The following is a 27186-nucleotide window of genomic DNA, read 5'->3' as shown; positions in this document are numbered from 1 at the left end:
TCAGGATTTCTGGCCTCGTCTCGAAAGAAAGTAGCCTTGCGTCTTACTTTTGTGGATTGTAGGTATCGAAGGAAAGGATCGGAAATTGTAGAACTTGCTTCAAATGTGACGACAATTATTCACGTGGTCAGCTGCTCGCTTCGTCCTTCCTATATCCCTTCCTTCTTTGACGCAATGTTCATTTCCCTACCTTGCGCTTAAGGTTCCCTACTACTTCTTCCCTCGTCCACACCATCCACGTCATCCACGTGAATTCCGGTTTTAGAGCTAACCATCCGTTGAGTTGTACCGCAGTCGACCGAAAACCTTGCAGTGTTGCATCAGCCCTTCTTCAAAAGTCTATCTTGGACGCACGCGATTGCCTTCAAACCCTACGACTAGGTATTAGCCTTACAGGGAAGATTCCAGCTTCTTGTCACGATGAATCAACAGAACTCTGAGGCTATCGCCGCTCGAAAGAAAGTTTCTGAGAACGCTTCTAATGCTGCTCATAGAGTCTACGGGGTCGACAATGAACTCGACCCACCGTGGACATCCTGATTGACTGCAGAACTTCGATCAGAACCAAAGCGTTGAGGGCTTGCACACAGCGGCGTAAAGGCTGAGTCGGTCAAATGCATCAAGAAGTATGTAAGGTTTCCTCTCCTTCTAAGTTACAATTTCATTCCACGATAGACGGGAGCGATGGAGCTGTTCCGGGAGCAAACAAAAAATATTTAGCCTTGTATCTGTGAAGCAAGACAACTTCGACGCTCTTAGCTCCCTTGATGTGTCTTGGATTTTGAAGTGCTAATTCTCTGGGCAGAACAAATGGATCGTCAGTCCCGCGGGAAAAGCTGGACCTCCGCCAAAAGCAAGCCGTTACAGATGTTGTCCCATTCCACCGCTTTCCAAAAGCACCTCCGGAGATACGTCTCGTGATTTCGGAGTTCTCTCTGCCCGGTTCCCATACTCTCAGCGTTGCCGGTCGTCGCAAGCCTTCGGGTCTCTTTTTTTGTGAAAACGACAATCCATACAACCCTGCCGCCCTTTCCATCTGTCGAGAATCTCGAGAGGTCGTACTCAAGCATTATCGCCTGTGCTTTGGTACAACTAACATATATGCCGATCTTTCTCTCGATGCCTTTTACTTTGGTGAGGACTGGTGGGTCCAGATTTCCGGCTCCGGCACATCTGGTGACGGAAATTTGTTGAAGTGGCGTGTATGGAGCGGTCCTCAAAACAGACTCCTCAACCAGGAATTCAAAGATAATGTGAAGGCGAATTTACAACAAACTACGCATCTTGCGTTCATTCCCAACTACTGGTCTCGCTTTGGCATTCTCCACCGCTCTGGTGCAGCCCTACGAGCCGACGCAAAAGCCGTGTTTCAAAAGCTGACGCAGCTTTCACTTGTTACTGGACAAGAACATGATTCTTATGGCGCTCCCGGCTCTGTTGAATTTATGAATGACATGACTCAGAGTTGGGGGAATGAATTCCAACAGTAATTCCTTAGGTTGGCTTTGAATGACGAAAGAAAAATGAATTGGGTAGCGCACTCGCATTCCCAGGTTTTGTTGCACAGCACGCTGCGAGGACACCCTGAAATGAAATTTTCCAATGTTCCAACTGCATCCATGACATTCTGTTATTTGAGTTGCTCTCGAGATATGGTGAGACGAAACGTTGGTAATATCCTTCCCTCATCTAGGTTCTTGACATACAGGTTGTCGCCTGCATCCAGCCTCCCTCACATTCCTTGAGACGACTGGAGACGTGACTATGGCGAGCCTTTTGTAAGTATCCCTAGTCTATCAGGTCCATAACTTCATGTATTAACACTCAATACAGCAACCTCCCGAATTGACACAGCCTCCCAAGTGTCAATCTGCAAGATTACATACCAAACCACAAGCCAACGTTATTCCGAAAGCTTATGTTTCTCAGCCATGTCCATGCCATGCTTGTACGCGCTTGGCAACTTAGTCTTGTTAGGGCTTCAGAATTGTTCACGGCTAGTTAAGGGGAAGGTCAGTTAGACTTCCGCATGGTTCCAGCTCAGAATGGTACAATCTTCTATTTTATACGAGGCCGACATCCCACAATCTTCACTTACACTGTGCCACCGCGGAGCAGTCCTCCCATCATCGCTTCCATCTCATTTTACCTTTGCCCTCTCTAATTCTATCTCCACCACCCAAGGCGTCCTCTCCAACACCTCATCCCCCATAAGTGCAGCATTAACAAACAGAGTCTCTTTCCCTTTCCTAATCCCTTTCGCCTCAACGAGCCTCACCCCTCCCTCCGCAATTCTTCCATCAACCTTCTTCACCTCCTCAATCCCATCATCAATATCATCATCCCTTGGTAAACACTCCTCCCCCTCCTCTTTCCACCTTACCCTGTCAACCCCATTCCCGGCATGCACATGTCCAAAAGCATGCACTCTCGGTCTACACCTCCTAACCGCCCTCCAAATATTTTTACACCCAACATTCTCCCCCTCTTCCGTCCTATCCAACCTATATCTCGGCGGTCCATGACTAATTAGGACATCAACTCTTCCTCTCTTGTCATCTAGAATTAGCGTTTGTGGAGTTCCAGATGGAGTACTGTACCAGATCCCGCTTCCAGGTGGGTTATAGATGTCGTGAGAGGAGGGATGGCCGAATGCGCATTCTGAAGTGGAGACGGTGGGTGGGCAGGGCGTGTAGGGCGTTGTGTAGATGCGGAGGTTAGCGCCATTTGAGAGGGTGAAGGTCTGAAATCCCGGATCAAGGAGGATAATTCCTGCTTCCCTTACTGAGGGGCTGGTCCAGAGTTCGAGGGCTTGGGCATACAAATCTTCCCTCTCGGTCGTGGTGAAGGTGGGAGAGGAGTGAGTCGGGAAAGCGGGATCAAGAGACAGATCATGATTCCCCGGAATCACAAGCTTGATAGATGCAGGTATTGCTTTCAGCAAGTCCAAGGTTCGTTTGTAGTCTTCTATCTCTCCGCATTGTGATAGATCACCGCAGTGGATGACGGCGTCAAGGTGTAAGTTTTCTGGTAATTGGGACGGGAGGGCAGAGTGGCCGTGGGTGTCAGAGAGAATGAGGATACTTGTTTTAATTGTTTTCTTTTCTGGAGACTGGGGGTTGTGAGGTATGGTGGGTTCATTTGCTGGTGAAGGAGAGCGCTTTCGCTTTCGTGAGGAGAAGAGGAGACCTTGGCGTTGTAAGCGGGGAGGTTTCTTGACTTCAGACATAATAAGTAAGGTGGACTCGGAGTCTGCAAATCTGTGAGATATCAGGTCAGCGAAATATAAAGTAGGATTTCAGAGAATTGTTGTCAGTCCAGACCAAAATAGGAAAGAGCGGGCGCGCTAAAGAAGGTTTAGTCTATCCGAACCTATAATGAACATGATTTTTAAAGGTCGTCCAAATCTAGCTCCAAGGTTATCCTTAAACTCTGCGCGACTTCCTTCAAGTAGTTTTTGGCTCGCCCGAATAGAAATAATCCCCCCCTATCGGCTCGCTTAACTCGAAGTAAACACCTCGGCAAACGTTAAGCGAGAGGAAAGATGTCCTAAAAAGGCTACAGAAGTATAGAAGCCAAGCTGAGACACGAAAGCCGTAAATATAAGAACCAATTAAGCGTCAGATAAATTCGATAATAGATAAAACTTAGAAAGATGGGAAATCCAAAAAAGAAATCGTCGAAATGAGGAGCGAAAAGTCAGGCCCAAGGATCCATCGTTTCTTAACTGGTTAGAATTGGCTTCAAATTGGAACTGGCTTTTCATTTTAAGCTATGCAGGCAGAGATAACCAATAATTAGATTAATTAATTGTACAAGAACCACAAGGGAGTTTCAACATCGATCAGATGTTCAGCCTCGACGGCACTCTAGGGGTTTAGGGCCGCACGAACTGCCTTTAACCCGAGCAAGAAGAACGCAAGTGCCGCTAGTAAATCACATACTGTGAATAATCAACTGGCCTAATGTAAAAATAGACGAAGTCCAACTACTATGCTTAACACTACCCGAACTCTCACCAGAAAAGAATGTAAACCAATCGCAAGCTTCAATGCTTCCAAAAGCGCTTGCTAACTCCAATGCACATGCTGAAAATCAATAAGCAAGCCATCAGACAGATAGAAGTCCTAGTATAGGGTGCTAACAGCATTTAGTCCCACATTCCCGAGCATCGTTTTCCCGTCCATGCTGCAAACATTATTATACCCGAACCAAGCAGCCTGGTTGTCCTTCGCCACCGCCATGACCGCAAAGTCGCCACCTTCATTATACCTCCAGCTAATGGACTAAGGTGGAAGTGGCGCGGATTTTGAATCAGGCAGGTTGCCGCATCGCATATGCACCAAGAGGAAGTCGATTGCGCGCAGTCGAGGTAGCGTACTGTTTCACACCCTGGCTCTGGGATGGTGAATTGAAAGGTAAAAGTCACGGTTGTTGCGGCCTGGATTTTGTTAACTGGTGGATGGTGGTGAGGTAGAAAGAGAGACTAACTTTCTGAGAGGAAATCTACTACGCTCCAGGCTGTGCCGCCGCGGGAGACGATGGTAGTGGGAGCTGCGAGGGCGGCGGAGAGGAGGGTGGCAAATACCATTGCGGTGGTAGAGAACTTCATGTTGGAAATGAGCTCCAAGTTCCTATGGAAGTTCTCCTCGTGGAATCTCGGATCCATCTTCTGGAACACCCTCAGGTCGTTGAAAGACTTGATCTGCCCTGTCAAGAATCCTTTTCCAAGTGGGCTGTAGACGACAATTGGGATCTCGGGCTCAGCGCATGTTGCCGCAACATTGTTTTCCTGAATATCGGGGCTGAAAAGAGAGAATTCGACTTCGACAGCAGCGATCAGATGGACGGAGGCGGCACGGCGAATTGTGGTAACTGAAACTTCGGAAAGACCAATCCCCCTTATCTTCCCAGCCCTAACGAACTCAGCAAGATATCCAACAGTCTCTTCGATCGGGATTTTTTGGAACCACCCGGCCACGCTCGAAGATATCAATCCGTTTTGTGCCATCTATGATCCTAAGGTACTACTCGATGCTCCGAGTAAGGCTTGCCTTGTCTCCTGTTGGGGTGAAGGTGCCGGGCATAGAACCTCCCTTGAGGCTCAGCATAGTCTTATCCGAATCTTCGGTATATACAGTGTAATAGTCATGCAAGAGGTGCAATGAGTTTCTCATTTGGGGGCCCGTAGAATTCGCTTCCATTCCAGAAATTGGACCCGGACTCGAGGGCAGCCTTCATGGCTTTTGAAACCTTATTCGTATGGGGTAGGACTGGGGCGGCAGGTGAAGTCTACAGTGAGTTAGGATCTCAAGTCGTTCTTAGAAAGAGATGGGGAATTTGCTATCCATGAGGCCGAAACCAATTGGCCCGATTTGTTTCCCCACGAGAGTTACTATTTTGGGAAACTCCTGCTTAAAATTTTGAATTTGGTAGAAGGGTCAAGAATGTAGCAAAGAGTATTTTGAGTTCCAAAAACAGGAACTTTCAATTAAATACAGGACAATTCTTTGTAATGGATCAGACTTGCAACTGCAAACTCAAATATCGGAGTACTGGTGGATTTAAGAACGGAGTTATTACTGCATCTTTATCAGAAATGGTCAATTTTTAACGAGGGGGCCGAAATGGCCTCTTTTCGCCCAGCTAGGGGGTGAAATCCAGGGAACTGGGAAGTTTAAAAATAGGCTATATAAATGGCGGCTATTCTATCGCCAGCGAAGGAGTCATTTCCTTCGCCCAAAATCCGATGTACGAAAACTCTGCCTGTGAATGCTGGTTGAATTTCCTAGCGTGAAGTTGAGGCGATCATTATGGTGCCGGAAATTAGTGAGAAATTATATACCCGTCTCAAAGCAAGAGAAGCTTATGCTATTCCAGTCTAGCTTCAAAGAGTAACCAAGGGCTTTGAGAATGTCGGATAGGTAGTGACGGCGGTAATAAGCTCTTCGGTAGTGATGCGTTCCTCGGCGTCGGGTTCAAAGATCGTGACAAGGATGTCATTTAATTCGTTCGATAGTGGTAGGGTAGACTTCAAGATACTGCGGTCCTCTAGATACGCTAGATAATTAGCATCCAAAGGGGAAGCCTGTTTCCATGGATTGCGGCCACATGTCAAGTTCACCAAAATGACCCCCAGGGACCAAACATCGTTCGGAGCGCATCGGTACATTTCGGAACTTTTGAAGCATTCTGAAGAGAGACAGGCAGGTCAATAGCCGTGGGAGGAATCTAGGGAGGTAACCTTACCTGGACTCATATAGAATGTGGACCCGCAACCATGGTCATCTGATTCTGAATCTGTTGTGGAAAGAGCAAAGTCGGCAAGAAAAACTTGCGTCCCATCCACAAGTATATTTTCAGGCTTGAGATCTCTGTGATATATCCCTAATTTGTGGCAATGTTGTACAGCGCTTAAGAGTTGAAGAAATGTTGCTCGGATGAGATAGTCATTTACCACAAACCGACCCATCTCGGTAATATTCGAGAAGAGATCTCCATCTGGACAATACTGTAGAACAATATAGGTGCATTCCGGATCGTCTATAATCCTTAACAGAGAAACTATGTTGGGGTGCGCTGAGGCGGCGTAGTGAAGTTGAATCTCCCGACTTTGGAATTCTCGTTGCCTCCTGTCCAATGGCGCTCCATTTATGCGTTTTTTGCTGAGTGCTTTGAGAGCATACCAAGTCTGATGAGAATGGTCCATCGCCGAGTAAACGATTCCGTATGCTCCCGTTCCCAGAATTCCCTTTATTTCCAAAGAACGCATAAGGTACTTCCCGACCCGAGACTCTGGTGTTGGATGGAGTCCGAGAGGCTCGTCTGGCAGAATCTGCAGATCTGTTAATAAAAGATTTGGTATAAGGATACTGATCCTTTCCTCAATTACCGTAGCTGGAGCTGTACCGTTGTCATTTTTCTCCAGCGGCTTTTCGTCTAATAACTCGCTTGACTTTGTCTGGATGTGAATTGACTTAAACGCCTCAAGCTCCTCTTCGACGGAAATCTTAAGTTTTAGTGGCATTGGGAAGTCAAGGCCATCAAGCTTTATCTCCGTTTGGGGACGATATCCTTCACTGCAGGACATATCTTGTCCTCCAGCTGGAGGAGAATTACCTTCATGATCGACAGCTTCTTCCACACCGGTTTCCCGTTGCAAAGATATATCAAGGCAGCGATACTCGAGATTACATTTGGAGCTGAAGTGCGTCAGGATTGCCACAGATTGCAATTCGAGGTACTGACCGGATGATAAAGCTAGACTCGATTGAGCGGTGAGCATTTCGTGCGCCACATGTAACCCTTGGACATGACCCTTTATTAAATAGCATGCCGAGAATAATCATTGACATGCTGATACCCGTACCAGGGAAAACAGACCTCTCCCATCTGCTTCGATCAATGACAAGGTCTTTTCGCTTTGTGTCGAGCAGATGATATCGTCCCTGTTCCACTAACTTCTCCCCCGGTAGTTGCTTAAACCGGCATCTAAGCATCGCCTCAAAGATATCCCAGTGACGGAAATATTGGTAAGGAAGTGGTTCCGTTCTCCCCAGAGCATCGGTAAATTGTATAGAATCCTGATTTCCGAACACAAGGGCCCGTAGTATCGTGCAATGCATCTCTCGTAACAAGGCATAAGTCTCCAGATCAGTCCTTAGGACGAATCTCAGGAGCTTCAGCACAGCCACCGAGAACCCTCCAAATACAACCAAAAGCTGCTGAATAATCTTTTCCAGTCTTTTGATTGCCTCAGAGTTTGATACCGTGATAACATGCCCGCATTTATGCATTTTTTCCAACTTATTGAACCGCCGTTGTACTTCGGTATGTTGCGCTCTATTGAGATTTTGAAAATGCTCCACACCAACCTTACTGCCTGTGAAAATTCGAACAAGCGTGCTAATACTTCTTTCCGTGTCAGTTTGCTCCAGACTTATTTTCCCCATTTCTCCGGATAGCTGCTGGATATCCTCCCTACAGCCTTGCATTTGGGTTTGGAGAGGTGTCGATGTTTCCGCCAGAGGTCGCGCTTCGGAGCTAAGTTTGGATACCGTTGAACTAAATTTGCCAGCTTAGCAAGTTCTGTCACTGATAATAAATAATGGAACTTACAGTGTATGAAGCTGGATGAGAAGGTTGATCGAAACCATTTTCGCAATGATAACCGTCCTAAACTTCTCCACCTCCTCCTTCATACCAATGGCCCATTGTACCTTCCTTGCCTCACTCCCCAATCTAGCCTTAAAACCTTTAATACTCGTTCCCTGCAAAGATTTATATTCCTCCATCTTATCCAGGAATTCTTGCAAAGGTGTTTTGCAAGTTAAGGCCATGCCTTTGATTGCATTGAGGTGGCCCGCATCACCGCCATGGTCCCACACACCATGGTTCAGCTGCTCTAGAAGGATGACCAAGTGTTGTAAATCAATTAAAACATGTTGAAATTCGTCCTTCGCACCCCCTGTATCCCGTAAGGCTCGACAAATATCCTTCACGATCTTGATAGCGGATACGAAATCGCCAAACGAGAATCCGAAGTCTGGAGCAGCCATCTCGCCGCTAAGGATAAACTGAGTGTTGATTAGGAAGCATAAATGCGTTGATTCAGGAGACTGTATGAGTTGGTAGTCGAGCACAACTTTTTTTTTCTTCGTCCTAAGGCCGGTTAGTAAGCTCGCCGCTTCTACTCAGGCGCTAATTACCCTTGGCTCACCCTCTCCTCATCTAGCTCACCTGAGCAGCCTGAGTAACCTGAGTAGTCCCTGAGCAGCCCCTGAGCAGTACCTACTTCTCACTTACGTATTTAATCTCTAATCAGGCTAGATATAAACTAGGGCCTTTTGTTTTCATTTTTATTAAGTTTTGGCAATAATCCCTAGGAAGCCTAAATAGGCTCCCAAGAATCTCGAACTAGATTCTTATAAAAATAGATTTATATTATATTATAAGTAATTACCTATAGTAGTAGAATATAAAGGTCTTATTTAAGAAGAGAGATTTATTACTAGTTCCTATAAATTCTCTTCCTGTCTCTATTTATAACCTGAATTCCTTTTTCCTAACTTAATTACTAGACTATTTCTAATCTTATTTTTTTTTAGATAATATTATATATTTTATATTACTTTATTCTTTTTTATTTCTTTACTTTACTTTTACTATTATATAACTCTTTATAATACTAAAGTATAAATTATCTAAAGATTTCTTTAAGAAAGCCTATAAGAATAGCTTTAAGAAAAATAAAAATATTCTTATTACTAGAAAAGAAATCAAGAAAATACTCTAATTATATATTTTAAAGAAATACTATTATATACTAGTAATATAGAACTAGTAAGTTCCTATAATCTAAAATAAGATATTTCTAATACTTAGTTCTTTATTTAATAGATATAAACTTAACTAGTTTAAGCTTAAATATCTTATTATTACTTTATATAATATAAAAATACTATAAGATTTTACTATAGATATAATATATAGTATTAAAGGAGTTTTTAGTAATTCTATAATATATATAAGTATAATTATTATATATTTAAAGAATTTTTCTAGTAGTTTAAAAGATAGTAATTTACTAGAACTTAGTAAATAATTAATTATAAATACTAGAAATATATATAATTTCTTTTTCCCGGAAATACGGATTCTAATTACTAATATAGTTTAGTTTATATAAGGCCCTTTACTAGAAATGCTTAAAATAGTATATTAAAAGCAGAAGAAAAGATATAATATAATAATTTATTTTAAATACCTTAGAACTTAATTCTAGTAATATAATTAGAATATATATTTAAAGTCAGGAATTAGAATAGATCTTTAGAATAAGATCTAGGCAAATATTTTCTTATTATTAAAAATAAGAAAGTATATAGAATTTACTTACTAACCTAGTTCTAGTTAAGGCCTTTACTATTAAGTAAGTTTCTTAGTACTTAAGTAATAACTAGATATTATAACTAATAGTTTTTATTAGGATATTAAGTTTAAATTATTTCGAAATAAGAATAGAAACCTAGAGTTTATTATATAGCTTATATAAGATATAAAGAATATAACTAATACCCTATATAAAAGATTTACTTTTTTAAAAGATATTAAGACTAATTAAGGGCTAATAATTTAATAGATTATAATATTTCTTATATAAGAAATTAATACTTATATTACTATTTTGAAATCTAATTCTTATATATCTTACTATTTTTATTTTAAAGAATACTTTTAGAATATATAAGATAATAGAAGTATTTCTTAATCTTAAGCTATTATTAGATAATAAGATATATTAATTAGAATAGAATCTAAATATTCTTAATATATCTTTTTTTTAGAGAAGTATTAAAGAGATTAATATAGCCGGTATATATAATAAATATTTAAGAGATTTAGGCTTTTGTTTTTCCTATATTATATTACTTATAATCTATAATTTTAGAATAAAAAGCTTCTAGCTTATTAGTATATTTATTTATACTAATTTGAAATATTTAGCTTCTAACTAATATATATAAATAAGTTATATTTATTAACTTAAAGAATAAAGTATAGGAATTATATAAACGAAAATATTTATTATTATACTTTAAATAATACCGGAATTAATAGTTAAAGTACCTATTTTAGTACTCTAATATATAGCTTTCCTAGTAATCTATTTCGGGACTTGACTATATTTCATAATCCGGAACTATAGTAGTTTCTTTCTACTAAAAAGCAGGACGAGCTCGAGAATAGCCCGGAATTTAAAGCTATTAAAAACGAGTTAGAAAACCTTTTTTTATTCTCTAGAAATAATTTAGTAATAAAGAATTAGTAAAAGAAATTATAAGTATAGAAAAGGAAGCTTATTATAGAAAAGCTCTATAAATACCAGAAATACTAATTAAAAGAGCTTCTTTCCAAGAATAGCAAGTCTAACTTAACTAAATACTACCGGATTTTATTTTCCTATACCTGTATTCTAATACTAGAATATAATTATTTAGTAAATAATATATTTATTATTATTTCTATTTATAGTAATATAGGACAAGTAGTTCTCTATAATCTAATTACTTTTTATTAATAAGATATTAAAGTAGTATATTACCCTAACTTAAAGCCTAAAAAATACTTTTATCTAATAATAGATTAGAAATATAAGATATATAAATTAGTATTATAGCTTTCTTTATTCTTTTTCTTATTATATATCTAGCTAATATAAGTTCTATTAATAGTAAACCGGCTTTATAAAAATAGTAGTATATATATAGCTATTATAAGAAATAGTTTTACTAAATTATACTTCTTTTATAATAAATAAATTATAGGAAATCAGGCATAGAAAAACTATTACTAGGCTTACTTAAATAGTTATAAACCTTTTCTAGTATAATATAACCCGTTTACTTATAATAGGGCACTTGCCTTAGTTAGTATATATTTCTTTTATTAAGGTAATATAATATTACTAGTAATAAAATAAATATAACTATTTTCTAATCTTATTTTATAAAGAAAGTATTTATTTAATTATTTTATAACCTTTAAAAAATAAAGCCTAGATAATTCTAAATTACTTAGATATCCAGATATTTTCTTATTATAATATAAAAATACTTTTAAATCTATTTAAGAAATTAAATTCTATTTTTACAATATTTATTATAGTAAGTTTATTAAGATATTAAAAAGATCTAAGCTAGTAAATAATATAGGTACTAGATCCTGTAATTATAAGATAAATAGAACTATTTTTAAATAAGACCTAGATATTAGTATTAGAGAATATATAATATATATTTATGAATTTATTAATTAGATAGCGAAATATAGTAACTAAAAAAGATATAGAATATTAATATCCTTAATCTATTATTCGAAGTCTATATTAATAGTACTTTTAATTACTTTATTAACTTCTTTATTAGTAAACTTGGGAAGTTTAATACTACTAACTAAATAGGCTAAAGACGAGTTCGAGAGTAAAACCTATATACCGGTTTAGCTATTATATTTCAATATATTTGAAAATATTAACTCGAGCCTGTTTTTTTAATTAGTTATTTTATTTATTAAAGATAATATAATTATCTTATTATTATATTAAAGCTTTACTACTAGCCCTAGTAAATTAAGTTCTTATAAGATATATATTATAGTATTAGACTATAATATAATTGAGATAAAGAACCTTATAAACCTTTATTAAAAAAAACCCCAAGCCTTAGAACCTAGAGATTTTCCTATAGATTTTACTATAGCTTCTAGTATATATTAATAATACTAATATTTTTTTAGAGAATTAAGTCTAACTAAGATATAGGAACTTTTATTTCCCTAACTAATAATACTAATTAGTTTAATCTTTTAATTATTAAAGATATTCTTTTTATAAAAAGACTAGTAATAAACTTAACTAATATTCTAACCTATAAAAATATAGCTATTAAATAAGGTTATAATTATCTTAATAAAGATTTTATTATTACTAGTAACTTATTAAATCTAGGTAACTTAAAACTACTTATTTAATTTATATATAATTTGCTTATTATAGACTAGATCTAAGAAATACTCTTAATAATAAGAAGCTACTTAATTCTCGGGTTAGTAGGATTAATAATAAACTTAGTAATAACTTTATAAGAAATATATCTATTTCTTATTAAAATCCAGAATATTTTTTATTTAATAAATAAGATATTTAGTAAATAAGATATTTAGTAAATAAGATATTTAGTAAATAAGATATTTAGTAAATAAGATATTTAGTAAATAAGATATTTAGTAAATAAGATATTTAGTAAATAAGATATTTAGTAAATAAGATATTTAGTAAATAAGATATTTAGTAAATAAGATATTTAGTAATAAGATATTTAGTAAATAAAGATATTTAGTAAATAAGATATTTAGTAAATAAGATATTTAGTAAATAAGATATTTAGTAAATAAGATATTTAGTAAATAAGATATTTAGTAAATAAGATATTTAGTAAATAAGATATTTAGTAAATAAGATATTTAAATATCTAAGATATTTATTATAGTTCTTAAGTATAATAAGTTTATAATTAAGTGAGTTATAAATAATTAAGTTATCCTAATTAGATAGGGCAGATATAAGAAAATAATTACCTAATATTAGGTTAGATAAGCAGGATATCTAGAAGATTAAAATAGCTAGATTAATAAAGCTAATCTAAGTAATAATTATATTAAGTCCTATTTAGTAAGAAAGATCTTATCTTAAAGTTATATTATATATAAGATTATATAAAAGTACTATTTCGGTTTTATAGTATTTTATATATATATAGTTATATTTTCTGTCTTTTTTTAGATAAGCTAATTAATTCTATATTATTATACTATTATTATTTAAAAATAATTATTCTAAATCTAAAATTATTTAATTTTCTATTATTTAGACTCGGATTTCTAGGGCTTTACTTTTAAGGCTTGCTTTTAGTAAATAGGATAAAAGATATTTCCTAAGATATTACTTTATTAAAAATTATTAAATAATAAAAAAAATTCAAATATTTAAAAATAAATAAAGAAACTAATTTCTTTCTTACCTAACTTTACTTAATTTTCCAAAATTAATTATAGCTTATTTAATAAAAACTATTTCTTTTATTTATTATTTATACTAATTATTTTAATAGTATTTATAATAACTTTTTCTATAATAATTTCTTTACTTAAGGCAACTGCTTTAATTTCTTTATATGAGAGTTCTAAGACTAAACTTATAGATATCTTATTAATATTTCTAATACTTAGAATATAATCTTAATTAGGCCTATTATTCTAGTCTAGTTTAATATAGTAGTTATTATAGATAATTAATAGCCTTATTAGTAGTATATTTTATTTTAGTAGCCTAGAAGCTAATTTAAAAAATAGAAGCTATTATAATAGTATTAGAGAAAGTATCTTAATATATAAATAATTTTTAGGACTTTTTTAAACTTAGCTTATTTTATAGTTTATATTTAACTAATTAGTTAGCTTTATTAGGATTAATTAATATAATATCTATTTTTATATATTAAAAAAACTAGTATACCGAAAAAAATAATAGATATTTTAACTTAAAGTATTTTAAAATCTATATATATTTTAATATTTCCTATAATTTTTTATAAATTATATTTTATAGCTATTTCTAGATACCCTAAATTTCCTTTACTAGAAAATTACATTTATATTATTACTCTTATACCTGATTTATATAAAGTCTTCTTTTATAATATAATTATATTTCTTTATTATAGCTTTATTACTAAGCTTATATTATTTCTAATATTTCTAAAGAAGTCTTATTCGAGCTCTAAGGCCTTATTACTATATAGGAGATTATTATTAGCCTTATAGTACTATAGCAGGCAAAATTAAGTAAGATTATTATATGAATTAGTATCTCGGCTACTAATTTTAGTTTAGTATAAAATAGCCTCATATATCCCGTAATATTTATATTATAATTTCTTATAAAGCCTTAGATATAAAGGCTAATTATGGCTAGAGATTTTATAGTACCTAGTATATTATATCTGGATTTATTATAGAATAAATATATATATATTTTTTTATTTAGAAAATATAAATATTAGTTTATTATAAATAATATAACTATTCTTAAGTATTTAAGATTTAATTATCTTTATAACTATTACTTTATTTTGAGATTATTTAAAGGCAAAGTATATTTTACCTAAGATTTCTCTAGTATTAAGTCTATAATTCTATAAGTAGTTAGGCCTAATTACTATTTATTAAATATATTTATAAATAAGTTCGAAATAATTAACTAAATAAAATTAGCTAAAGAATTTAATAATAATATTTAAGAAATAGATTAATATATATACTTTTAGCTTATATAAATCTTCTGGTCTAATTTATTTATTTCTATATTACTTATATTAGAATAATACCGAGAATCCCAAATATAAATATATAAAGTCCAAATATAATATTAATTATATTATTAAATAAAAGGCTTTATAATTTTAATAATATATTATAATAATAAAGACTCTAACTAATTCGAAGCTAGAAAGGCTTTAGAGAAATATAAAAGTTTCTTAGGGGCCTTTAAATATCTCCTTTAGTATTTTATTAATATTTTAATAACTTAATAATTTATTAATATTTTTATTTTTATTTATTAGTTAGTAACTTATTAAAACATTAATCTTTTATTCTTCGTTTATTAGTTATTAGCTTATTAAAGTATTAACCTATTACTTATTTAGTAGTATTAATAAAAGCCTTTATAAAAGCTTTAAAATACTATTATTTATAACTATAGGAAATAGAAATAGAAATAATTTAGTAGTATTTAAGGTAGAATAAAAGTAGTTATATAGCTAGTTATAGAAATTTCTAAAAGAATATTAACTTTATATAATAAAATACTACTAGTATAACTATAAATATAATATTAGATAAGAGCTATAAATTCTTTCTTACTTATTAAAATACTTAGTATTTTATATATTTCTTATATTTTTATTCAAATAAATCCGGAATATAAATTTCCTTATACTTAAAGATAATTCGGGGTCTAAAAACGAATTATATTAATTTTCTATAATACGAATACTAGCTATTATCTAAAGCTCTTATCTAGACAAATCTATAAATAGAAACTTTATTTAAGTAAATGAATTAATTCTATTATATTAAAGCCATAAATTAGAAAAATGTTATATATAAGCCAAGAAAGAATTTTATTATATATTATAAAAGGGCAAATATAGAAAGCTATATTTTTAGGCTTAATCTATAATCTAGTAATAGAATAATAGAAACCTAATACTAATTACTTGGCTCTAAGCCTCTTTTATATAATAAATAATATAAAGATTATTAATAATATTATAATACTAGTATAAATAAGAGCTTTTATATACTAACTAATTATATTTCTTTTTTCTATATCTATAACTAATTCAAGCCCATATATCTCTAATTATATATAGTAAAGAATAATAGTAAATATAATAAAAGAAATAAAGTATAATATAGCTAATAAACTAATTCCTAATCTTAGAAAGAAAGTTATAATAGAAATTAGTTTAAATATTAAATAAATAAATATAATAGCTATAAAAATTAAAAAACCTAGGCTAAATACTAAAGAGTCTTAAATAAATATAAATATAACTTTTATTATAATTACTTCTAGAGGCTAAAAAGACTAAATTTCGTTATTAATAAAGCTTATAATAATTTCTGGTATTATATTAGAAATATTTAATAATAAGTTATTATATTTCATATAATTACTAAAGCTTATATAGAATTATTTAATCCTAAGTAAATAATTTCTTGGAATTAATACTTTAATTATATTAATTTTAGAAATAGCTATTTTAGTAATATCTATAATATTCTAAATTTTACTACTAGTAGTAATAATAGCTATTATAAGTATACTTGCTATATTCTAAACTTTACTTTAGAGTAATTAGATAAGATTACTTCCTGATATAATATGCGGCTTAACTAAGGGATTTAGTAAATAGATATTAGTTAAATTAAACTATAATTAAAAGTATATTAGCTAGGTAATAAGAAAAAAGAAGTGAAATTCATATAGTTAAAGTTATAATACCTGCTTTTACTATCTTATCTTGGGTTAGTAACTAAATTCCTAATACTATATAATAGAGAGTAGTAAAGAAGAAAACTACTAGGGTCTCTAATTTTAGCTAATTTTTGCTTTATAGTATTTTGAAACTCTAATTTAAAGTTAATTTAAAATTAAGTAAGCCGGAATATAAGTATAGCAAGTATATATACTCAGGAATAAGTATAATTTAGGATAGGAGAGCCTTAAATAGCTTTATTAAAGGCTAGTATTTATTCCTATATAAAACTAAAAATAGTAGATTTAATATTATAGGGCCTATTCTAGTACTTAAGAAGCCTTTTTCTCTTACTAGTACTCTTACTTCTGGAATTAATACTAAAAAGGTTATATTTTACTAAAAGTAAGATACTATAATATATTTTCTAGTTAGTAAGTCTAATTTATTTATTAACTATAATAAAATAATAAGTACTCTATAAGCGTAATTTAATAATACTATTAATATTATATAAGAAAATATAAAAAAAGTATTATATAAGAGAGAAAGTTTAGATTTATTATAAAAATAAACTAATAACCTTATTATATTATCCCGCGGCTTTTGTTATAGGGCTAATAAAATATGTAAACGGATATACTAGTAGGCAGAATTAGTTCCTATAGTATAGATAGAGCCAAATTTAGACTACTAATATTGTATTATAAATCTTTAGAAGATTATAGAAGCTTGATTTTTAAATATATAATATATTATAATTACAGAATATATATTAATATCCGTTCCTGGATCGAGAGATATATCCTGTTACGAGATAAACCATAGGTACTTTGAATTCAAGCGGCTCTAAATCTTTAAACATATTAAAATTTCTATATATTTTTATTTTAGTTATATTATATATCTCTCCCGAATACTCCTGACTTATTAACTCCAAAAATTACAATTGCGTTATCGCCGCCCCCTTGAATTTATAAAGAGCCTCCTTTTATAGTATAATAAGACCTCTCGACCCGTAATACTACTATTAAGCTCTTTTTACCTTTTAAACTCATAGAATAATTAGATATAGATATCCGAGTTTTATTATAATACTAAGAAGCCATTATTACTCTTGTAGTAGCCGGGGCGTATTATGTCATATGATGTTGCCATATAGACTGATACTTTCTCTAATAAGCGATCGAGGATCCTGGTTAACTATATCGTGGTTATAGTAATCTTGGTAAAATTTATTATATTTTTGTAATAAAAATCTGTGGCTACTAAACGTGGGGCTGCGACGTTTGTGGCTCGCATACCTTGCCGGAAAATTCCGTTTCCCGATATCCTCCGACCAGAGCAAGAAGTGGCCCTATGCGCAGCCAATAAAATCGGCCCATCCTCTTCTTCGGGTAAGAAATGCTTCTGTTGCAACAAACTTCCGACTTTTCACTTCCGGCTTTTCACTTCCGGCTTTTTACTTCCGGCTTTTCACTTCCGGCTTTTCACTTCCGGCTTTTCACTTCCGGCTTTTCACTTCCGATTTTTCTTTTCTCTCAAATTGTTTTACGCTCTGCCTAGAACGACGAACCTCTTCGATTTTTAGCCCTAGCCTCTAAGGGGAATCCGCTTCTCTTGCAAAATTGCTAACGAATTCGAAGATGACCTTATTAATGACAGAGTCCGTAAGGGTCGGAAGAGTGCCGAGAGGAGCAGGATTATAGTACTGCCTGAGGATTTAGCTAATACTGGCGAAAATCGGTATATAGATTTTATTGGCAAGTTTTGGATTATAAGTTAAAGATAATATTCCCATTTTCGATAATTTAAGTCTTGGCTAGCTGAGTTTAGACCCTGCTTTTAATGACCTAAATGACATTCTTGCGAGGCGAAATACTCTATATACGGAAACAAACTCGAGGTACTTGGTATTATCGCCCGTCTAATCGCGTCCGCATGCGACTATTTCGAATCTTATATATACTAAGATGTCCTGTGACTATCTATTAATTTTTATAACTGCTTAATATTAAAAATTTCATTAAAGTTTGACTATCTCGCCATATAATTATTTGCGTCTGTATAAGAGCTTCAGAATTCTTTTTTGTCCCGGCTGCGCTGACTGACGGATTGAACCCCTATTCTATTCTATCCTTAAAGAAGTCCGCTATAGAGCCTCCTTGATCGAGAACTGAAAGATTAATACCCGCCCCGACGAATAGCCGAGGACAACTGCCGACCCCGCTACGGCCGAGCAGACCGACCGGTACTCCGTCGGCAGCTATAATAGCCTCTTCGAATTCCGCGTGATCCATACGCTATCCGAACTAACGCCATAGCCTGTATAATAAGGCTGTTGAGAAAAAGTTGGAATTAAGGTCATATTTAGTACTGGCAATAGATTAAGAAGAATCGTGCCAATATTAGTATAGAGATAAGAGCCAGTCGTATCGAAAGATAGAGTAGTGAGGACTGTTCCAATATCGAGCATATATATGAAGCGGCCTATCTCTAACTCCCAGATCCTGATGATATGTAAACCAAGGTTAATGCTATAATCGTATGACGCCGAAGCGAGCCGGGTGCTATCGGGCGAAAAGGCGAGAGAGCTAATATAGGTATTCTTAGCCCCGAGTGTCTGCAAATAGCGGCTAATTATTAGGTTCCAGATTTTGATAGTTCCATTATCCGATGCCGATGCGAGCCGGCTACTGTCCGGCGAGAAGGTAATAGAGGAAACAGGGTTATTATGGCCTTTGAGCGTCTGTAAGCAGTAACCTGTTACAAGATCCCATATCTTGATGGTATAATTATATGACGATGACGCAAGCTTGCTACTGTTATGCGAGAAAGCGACTGAGTTAATTACACGGCTGTGGCCCTCAAGTATATGCAGACGGTAGCCTATTGCTAGCTCCCAGATATTGACGGTATAATCGTATAATACCGAAGCGAGCCGGGTGCCGTCGAACGAGAAGACGACTGAGCTAACGTAAGTATCGCCGCTCTTTACCGGTTGCGAGCCAGTAGCCTTATCCTCTGATACTAACTTGACCTGGCTATTGTTAGGCGAGAAAGCATCGTTATTACTATAGCTCTTAATTGTCTGCAAATAGTGGCCTGTTACTAGGTCCCAGATCTTGATAATTTTATCCTCTGATATTGATGCGAGCCGGCTGCCGTCGGGCGAGAAGGCGACGGAAGTAACGAGACACCTATGGGTATCGAGTGTCTGTACAAAGCTGCTTATTACCGGGTCCCAAGTCTTAATAGTTTTATCTGATGCCAAAGCGAGCTTGCTACCGTCGGGCGAGAAAGTAATTGAGTCGACGTAATTATTATGGCCCTCGAATATCTGGAGGCAGTGGCCTATTGCTGCCTCCCAAATCTTGATAGTATTATTCCATGAAGCTAATACGAGCTGAGTGCCGTCGGGCGAGGAGGCCACTGAGGTGACGAAACTGTTACTCGTTCGGCCGGGCTCACCTGGTTCTCGCTTAGCACGCTTACCAGGTGAGGGAGGGCAATACGTAAAAACCAGCAATACGCAAATTTTTCCCGTAATTATAACTTGTATGCGCTTTTGCTCCGCAATTAATATAATTTTTAGCATGCTACGTTAATTATTTATCATATGGATAATGAGAAGCCAAAATGTACATGTTCTCTTCCCCCACTTCGGCCGATAGTCTTCTCCAGTTAAAATCGACCACGAGAGCAGATCTTATTTCCTATGATCTAACCCGGAACGCCTCTTCCTCGGCAGAATCGATCCGTTTCTTTCTCGGATCATGCTAATAAGTCTTATAACCCCTCTAATGATATCTCGTTCCTTCTTTCCTATAACTCCGTCTACTACTCCTACTTCGAGCTCACCAATTATACTCCGTACGATCCGATCATTCGGAATCTCTTTATTCATGTTTTTTTATTACGCTTCCAAACTTCGACTAATGACCCTGTATTAATTAATTCTTTTACTTCCGATGACTAATACCTAAATACCCCTTTTTATCCCCCAATACCACCCGATTTTTGAGGTACCAAGATATATATATCCCTTTTTTTTTTTTTTTTTTTTTTTTTTTTTTGGGAGATGCCCATGAGAAAATGGGTTTAAAAATGAAAAAAGAGGACCAAAAACCGATGGGGCGGGGGGGGCGTAAGGATTGGGTGCGTTCTGACACCCGTCTTAACCCGGAATACGGTAATATAACACGAAGGCCTTTTGCTTTTGCTCCGCCACAATTAATATAATTTTTTAAAGCATGCTACGTTAATTTTATTTATCACCATATGGGATAATGAGGAAAGCCCAAAAAGGACATGTTCCGCTTCCACCTTTCGCCAAAATAGTCTCTCTCAGTTAAAATCGGACCCACGAGAGCCGATCTATTTCCTATGATTCTAGACCCGGAACGCCCCTTCTCGCCCAAATCCGATCATTTCTTTCTCCGATCATTCGAATAAGTCTTTTACTACCCCCTCTAAAATGATATCTCGTTCCTCTTCTTTTCCGTCATAACTCGCGTCTACTACTCTAAGGAGTTAGAGTTCGCGGACGCTTTAAAAGCTCTTTATACTCCTTTATTTTCTGTAGAACTCTGAGCGGATTAAGGGGTATTAATCCAGTTTTCTTAAAGGAAGAGATTGCGATGCGCCGGCTCTTGAAAACCCTATCCCAAAATCTCTGGAAAATCGCAAAAAAGTCTGTCTTATTAAACTCCTCCGTACTATTAAAAATCTCTTAACAAAGCTCTTTTTGAAACCAGTATTTTAAAGATTGGAAGACAATAACGTCAAGTGGTTAAAGGAGGTGAGTTGTGTATATAGGTAATCTGAATGGTCGAATGCGATTTTCCCAGCAGAGGTATAAAAATTCGTCAGATAAATAAGAACCATGCCTATCGAAAATCAAGATCCTATAGGCACCCGTTCGTAAAGAAGGACAGTGCTTAATAAAGTACTTGAGATATTATAAACCCAGGCGATTATTTATAAAACCAGTAAGAGAGCATACAAATTCGATACCGCCGTTAAGTATCCGTGGAAAATATCCGCAAAGATAATATATTTCCTTGAAAATAATATATACAGGAATCTTCCTTCTACCGTAATTAATCGTAGCTATGACTATAACTAATTCTCGATTATCTGGATTAGTATTATATACTACTTCGCAATCCAGTGGTACGTATATAATATCCCCCGTTATGACTCTAATTTGGAAGCCACTCTCGTCAAAATTAGACATATTCTCCGTACGAATACTCCATTTTCTCCTGCACTTGTCAAAATTGGCAAAATGCTCCTTAATATCCTCTATAATATGTATACTCAGACGTTTCGCAGATATTGGTTTCTCTCGAATTTGCTTTAGGAATTCGTAATTGTGGGCGATCCAGGCTTTTGTCTATCTGCGAGATACGGAGGAATTAATATTGCCAGTATTATAATAAACTAGCCTGGAGGCACCTGTTTAAATCGCTTCCAGATTAGGACTTCGCCCGGAGGTATAGAGTATTAAGAGATAATCTCTTAAAGACTCATCTTGTAATACTGAGAGTTTTTTATTATGTCCACCCCGAGAGTTGCTTGCAGGACGACCCCTTTGCCGGGCCATTAATCGATCGTACGGGGCCCCAAAATGGGCTGCAGCCTTCGTTCCTTTGAGCCTAGGATCTCGATCCATAGCCTCAGAGGCCTTAGCAATTCGCTCTTCAATAGCTTCTGCTTTGGGTGGCATTTTGGTGGGTTGAAAAGTCGATGGTGGGGGGGCGGGGAAAAATTTGCGTATTGCTGGTTTTTACGTATTGCCCTCCCTCACCTGGTAAGCGTGCTAAGCGAGAACCAGGTGAGCCCGGCCGAACGAGTATGGCCTTTGAGTGTCTGTAGACAGTAGCCTATTACCGGGTCCCAGATCTTGATTATATAATCGTATGCCGCCGAGACGATCTGGCTACTATCGGGCGAGAAGGTGACTGACCCTACTTTCCTTCTATAGCCCTTGAGCGTCTGGAGACAGCGGCCGGTCGTCGGTTCCCAGATCTTGATAGTCTTATCCCGCGACGCTGAGGCAAGCCGTATATAGTCGGGCGAGAAGTCGAGGGAGTTGACCAAACTTCCATGGCCCTCGAGTATCTGCAAATAGCGGCCTGTTACCGGCTCCCAAATCCTAATAATGCCACTGTATGACGCCGATGCCAGGTTAGTGTTATTAGCGAGAAAGCGACAGAATAGCCACTGCTCTCGAGTATCTGCAAATAGCGGCCTGACGCTGCCTTCCAGATTCCAATTGTGCTAACCGATCCCGATGCAAGTATACTCGAATCGGACGAGAAAGCGACTGAATAGACGGGATTGCTATGGCCATTGAGTATTTGCAGACAGTGGCCTGTCGTTGGCTCCCAGATCTTGACGGTGTGATCGCCCGATGCTGAGGCAAGCCGCGTCCCGTCGGGCGAGAAGGCGATTGAGCTGATGGATCCGCTATGGCCCTCAAGCGTCTGCAGCAAGGCATTCCAATTACTCTCGACTTCCGGCGACCTTCGTATCTATTGAGGTATATAGTCTTTGAACTGCTTCCTTACTATGCTTATTGCCGGTATAAAAACCAGCGTATTATAGTATATCTGAAGGGGAGCCTGCTCGATTGCTGGCCGGTTATAGAGGACGAATCGCTTTGTGTTGTGGACAAATTCGGATAGCCGGGGGCACTCACATACCTAAACTATATATTAGCTAAATATTCGTATTATGCTAGAAGCTAGCTTATAGCTGCAATAGACTCTAAAGAAGCAATAGTATAGATCCCTTCAGAAACCTTTTATATCCAACCAAGAGCCTCAAGCTAATAAAGGAGATATTCCTATAGGAACTAATATACTTGGTTATTGTCGTAAAGTTAAGTACCGCTCTTGTAAAAATGCTAAACCTAGTAGAGATATATATACTAAACCTTAGGAGGAAGACTGCGCTTAATTCGGCTACTTTCTATATTAGCGACAAGTATACCAGGAGCTTCTTGTCCGCAGATATCTTGCTTAAGAGATATGGACATTAGCTATATATAGTAATTAGCTAATGTTTAATACGCTTGCTTCTCGTCTATATAAAAGTTCGAATTGCCGCATCTCTCTCTATTTAGCAGGAAGTCGCGAAATAAAGGATAGTATAGACGGAATAGGCAGGTCTGGTCCTTTGGGATATTTAGAATAGCATAAAGATTATTAAGTATCTGATCTACTTCCTGTTGCGAGGCGTTAATTAATTTGCTCAAGGATTAGGTAGAAAGCAGAGAGAAGAGGGTTATAATGCTTCCAAGCAAGCTTTTGAGTTTATAATACAGCTCTTCTGCTTCTTTAGCTATATAGTCTGCAGAAATCGAGTACCGAAGAATAGTAAGGTAAATCTTATTGAGGTGCTTTTCGGCCATATTAATAGTAGTGCTATTACTCTCCAGGATCATATCTAGTCTCTTTATAGCAAACCGTTTTCTTTTACGGATAAACCGGTATATAGTTGCCGCCCAGATAAATAGCCCACTTGCATTATTAAGCAGACGCTTAATAATCTGCTTACCTGGCCAGCCAGTACCCAGAGAGCGTTTACTAGCAATAAAATTAAGGTTATATTATAGAAAGATACTAATATCGTGGTCCATAATTAATAGTAATATATTATAGAGTATAAAGTCCTGGCGTTTAGTATTTGGGATCTGAGAAAAGCCGTATCGTATCGGAATTTCAGGTCTGCTTATTAGAAAGACCCGAAGTCGGACCGTCTTTAATATTCGAGCTTTAGTTAAGAGTTATAGAATTATTCTAATATTAACCTCACTATTACACTTATTAAGGGCATTAACTATAAGCATAAATAATAACGGACATGAGCTACTATCTAGCCTTAATAACGGACGGAGGATAAGCTAGTGCCACTAGTCGCAGAGAGACTGGTTTGTAATATTATTCTGCTTTATAATAGTATTAGAGATAAATTATTAGATTTGCGGTATATTATATGCAAGCTATATAGCAAGACTCGTAAAGAACTTGCGAGTATGGCTAATATCTCTACTACCTCTTAAGAAGAAGAAGCTCGCCCCAAGGCGCTTTTAATTCAAGTATTTACGGGCAATAGTATATATAATCGTCGACTTTCCTGTACCGGCTAAGCCATTTAGCCAGAAGATATACCGCTTATCTTGTCTAGTAGCCTAGCCGTATATCTATTATAGCAGGTCAATTCGGGTATCGGAGAGGCAGGTAGATAAGTATTATTTATTATATGAATTAAATAGTATATTAGTAGTAGATAGAAGATAATCAAGTCCTGAGTTACTAGTTAGCGCTTAGTTTGATTACTAATAGAGGATATTAAACCGAAGTTCTATGCTTATCCTTTAAAAGTTTATTAATCTTTTCCCGGAGTCGCTTTAATGCCGTATCTCTTCCTTTACTATAGAGAAGGGGGATTTAGATATTGAAAATGCCAAATAGCGAGTATGCCTTGTCTTCTTCACGTGTAGTCTGACGGGTTTTGGCCCATAATAATCGTTTATTAACGTCGAACTGAGACAGAGGGGTTCCTCGAAGCACTATAATAGGAATTTCCGTTATCTCGTAAATTTGTTACTCTAAGGTTCTCTTATTCCCTAAACGGTTTCCTTTTTGGGAGAAGAACTCAACCGAATCTAGGCCTGGGGCAAGAAGCTCTTGAAGGGTCTAACCCCGAGTAAACCATTTACTTAACCGAAAAGCTAATTCCCAAGTATATTCAGAGAACTAATCGCTTGCTTTCCGCTTCCTTGTCGAAACGTCTGATAGATAGACGTAGTATTTGGCCGTATTCTGGTACTAGCGGAATATTGAGTTAATAGCCTCCTGAAGCTCGACGGTATTGGATTTATTAATATAGCAGGTATTGACCCAAAAGAGGTATAAACTATTGCGTTTGGCCCGTTTTCCGCAAAACCAGATCTTGCCATAGCTAGCCTTGCTCTTACCAGTACTATCTATTAGGTCTCTATACGTGACCTCTTCTGTGTCCGCCCCCCATATGTGCGAAAGGATAGTATATTCGGGAATCTTGCCATTAACGAAGTCCTTGGTAAGGCTAAACTCGCCATGGTTATTATATTCTAGTAGGCGCATTATTTAGACAGGATCTGAGGGGATATCTGAACGAAAGAATATTAGTAAATAGTTATTATAGAATGCATGCATTTATTAAGCTGGGAGTAAAAGCTGGATCGAGGTTAGTACTTATAGGGCTTAGCTAGACAATAACCTTGCGGTATAGTATTATATATTATTACTAGGAGTACGCCAGACCAGCCAATTGTGGCTAGCTACTAGAGAAGATTATAATAGCTGTCCGGACTATCTCTACTGCCGTATATATACCTATGGAAAGTTCGAGAAACCTGCTACTATACTATATGCATAATATTCTTACGCCATATATATAACCAGGCCCAAGAATCGTGGCTTAGTAAAATATAGTAGCCCGGACTTGAATACCGTATATTATAACCAGGCTAATATATATTAATAAGTACTAAATTATAAAGCTAAAACATATGGCGTTTATAACTTCCCTCGTATGGCATAAGTCCGGACTATATTATTTTCCTCTCTGAGTATCTTCAAAACTTGGAGTCATATTCTTTCTTTATGGAACCTTTCCCCAAGTACTCCGAATTTTGAAGAGACTCTAATAGTCGCGATTAAGCAGGGGGAAATAGCCGAAGCGGTAATTAGTGGCGTGATTAAAACGATTAATAGCATGATTAATACTATTCTTTTTCTTATTATTGACTAGTTTCCTTAGGGAGAAATAATTAAAGAATAGTAATATATTAATAATTACTTTATAAACTTGCCAAGAAAAAATTTGAGATTCCTAAACTATAGATTCGTCTCGTAATAGGGTACGTCTCTCGACCCAGGGACGGACGTTAGTTAAGTTTTTAATCGGATGAATTATCTATCTAAGAGATCTAGTTATAAAGAAGAAGCTCTTAATAACCGTTCTATATAATAGAACCCTTTATATAGTAAATACTAGGAGAGATAGAAAGTATAAAAGCTATATTAATTATAATTATATATATCGGTCTTTGAGTATATATGAGCCTATAAGTAGATAAAGCCAAAGGCGCTTAGTAATTCAAACATATATATTAAACTAGTAAAAATAACTATAAAATGAAATATTTAGTAGCTATATCCGTAAATATTATATTATAGTTAGTATTATCTTTCTGGAATTCTTGCTATATAAACTATAGCTCCTAGGAAATTGAGTATTACCGTAATTAATATATATATATTAGGCCTATCCTATAGTTCTGAGTCACCTAATTATAAATAATAAGCTCATATATTATAAAGACTATAGCCAAAAGGCTAAGGGAAGCATATATTATAGTTTAATATAGCCTGAGAGCTAGATATCGAAACTTTGGGCTTAAGGTTACTATGGTATAAATTATAGCCAAGATAGAGACTATAACCTAGTATAGGTTCTATAGATATAGATCGTAATAGAATCCGTAATAAACTAAAGGAACTATTAATCCCTATATAAGAATAAT

At 35.4% G+C, this 27186-nt stretch overlaps 6 protein-coding genes across 6 annotated transcripts; 1 reads left to right on the top strand and 5 right to left on the bottom strand.

Annotated features, from left to right (window-relative positions):
• Positions 1 to 614: 614 nt before the first annotated feature.
• K444DRAFT_662197 (uncharacterized protein) lies at positions 615 to 1490 on the top strand (the record flags this gene model as incomplete). Its single annotated transcript, XM_024886669.1, has 2 exons — positions 615 to 630; positions 823 to 1490. 2 exons carry the CDS (start codon positions 615 to 617, stop codon positions 1488 to 1490), a joined length of 684 nt encoding a protein of 227 aa, XP_024738985.1.
• Positions 1491 to 2140: 650 nt separating this feature from the next.
• Positions 2141 to 3229, bottom strand: K444DRAFT_525550 (uncharacterized protein; the record flags this gene model as incomplete). Its single annotated transcript, XM_024874454.1, has 1 exon — positions 2141 to 3229. One exon carries the CDS (start codon positions 3227 to 3229, stop codon positions 2141 to 2143), a length of 1089 nt encoding a protein of 362 aa, XP_024738984.1.
• A 1257-nt stretch (positions 3230 to 4486) lies between these two features.
• On the bottom strand, positions 4487 to 5083 carry K444DRAFT_718913 (Aldo/keto reductase; the record flags this gene model as incomplete). The annotated part of the gene is made up of 1 exon (XM_024888438.1): positions 4487 to 5083. The coding sequence occupies exon 1, from the start codon at positions 5009 to 5011 to the stop codon at positions 4487 to 4489; it is 525 nt and encodes a 174-aa protein (XP_024738983.1). The 5' UTR covers positions 5012 to 5083.
• An 804-nt stretch (positions 5084 to 5887) lies between these two features.
• K444DRAFT_525624 (kinase-like protein) lies at positions 5888 to 7027 on the bottom strand (the record flags this gene model as incomplete). Its single annotated transcript, XM_024874461.1, has 2 exons — positions 5888 to 6192; positions 6250 to 7027. 2 exons carry the CDS (start codon positions 7025 to 7027, stop codon positions 5888 to 5890), a joined length of 1083 nt encoding a protein of 360 aa, XP_024738982.1.
• Positions 7028 to 7190: 163 nt separating this feature from the next.
• On the bottom strand, positions 7191 to 8558 carry K444DRAFT_525361 (uncharacterized protein; the record flags this gene model as incomplete). Its single annotated transcript, XM_024874440.1, has 3 exons — positions 7191 to 7646; positions 7716 to 7954; positions 8264 to 8558. 3 exons carry the CDS (start codon positions 8556 to 8558, stop codon positions 7191 to 7193), a joined length of 990 nt encoding a protein of 329 aa, XP_024738981.1.
• An 11101-nt stretch (positions 8559 to 19659) lies between these two features.
• On the bottom strand, positions 19660 to 23119 carry K444DRAFT_492065 (WD40 repeat-like protein; the record flags this gene model as incomplete). The annotated part of the gene is made up of 3 exons (XM_024873215.1): positions 19660 to 20075; positions 22460 to 22744; positions 22978 to 23119. Coding segments are annotated over 3 exons (843 nt in total), but the record flags the coding sequence as incomplete, so codon positions are not given.
• Positions 23120 to 27186: the final 4067 nt, after the last annotated feature.

The sequence above is a fragment of the Hyaloscypha bicolor genome, assembly GCF_002865645.1.
Source record: "Hyaloscypha bicolor E unplaced genomic scaffold K444scaffold_55, whole genome shotgun sequence".
Lineage (NCBI taxonomy): Eukaryota > Fungi > Ascomycota > Leotiomycetes > Helotiales > Hyaloscyphaceae > Hyaloscypha > Hyaloscypha bicolor.
This window is presented reverse-complemented; position numbering and strand designations above follow the sequence as displayed.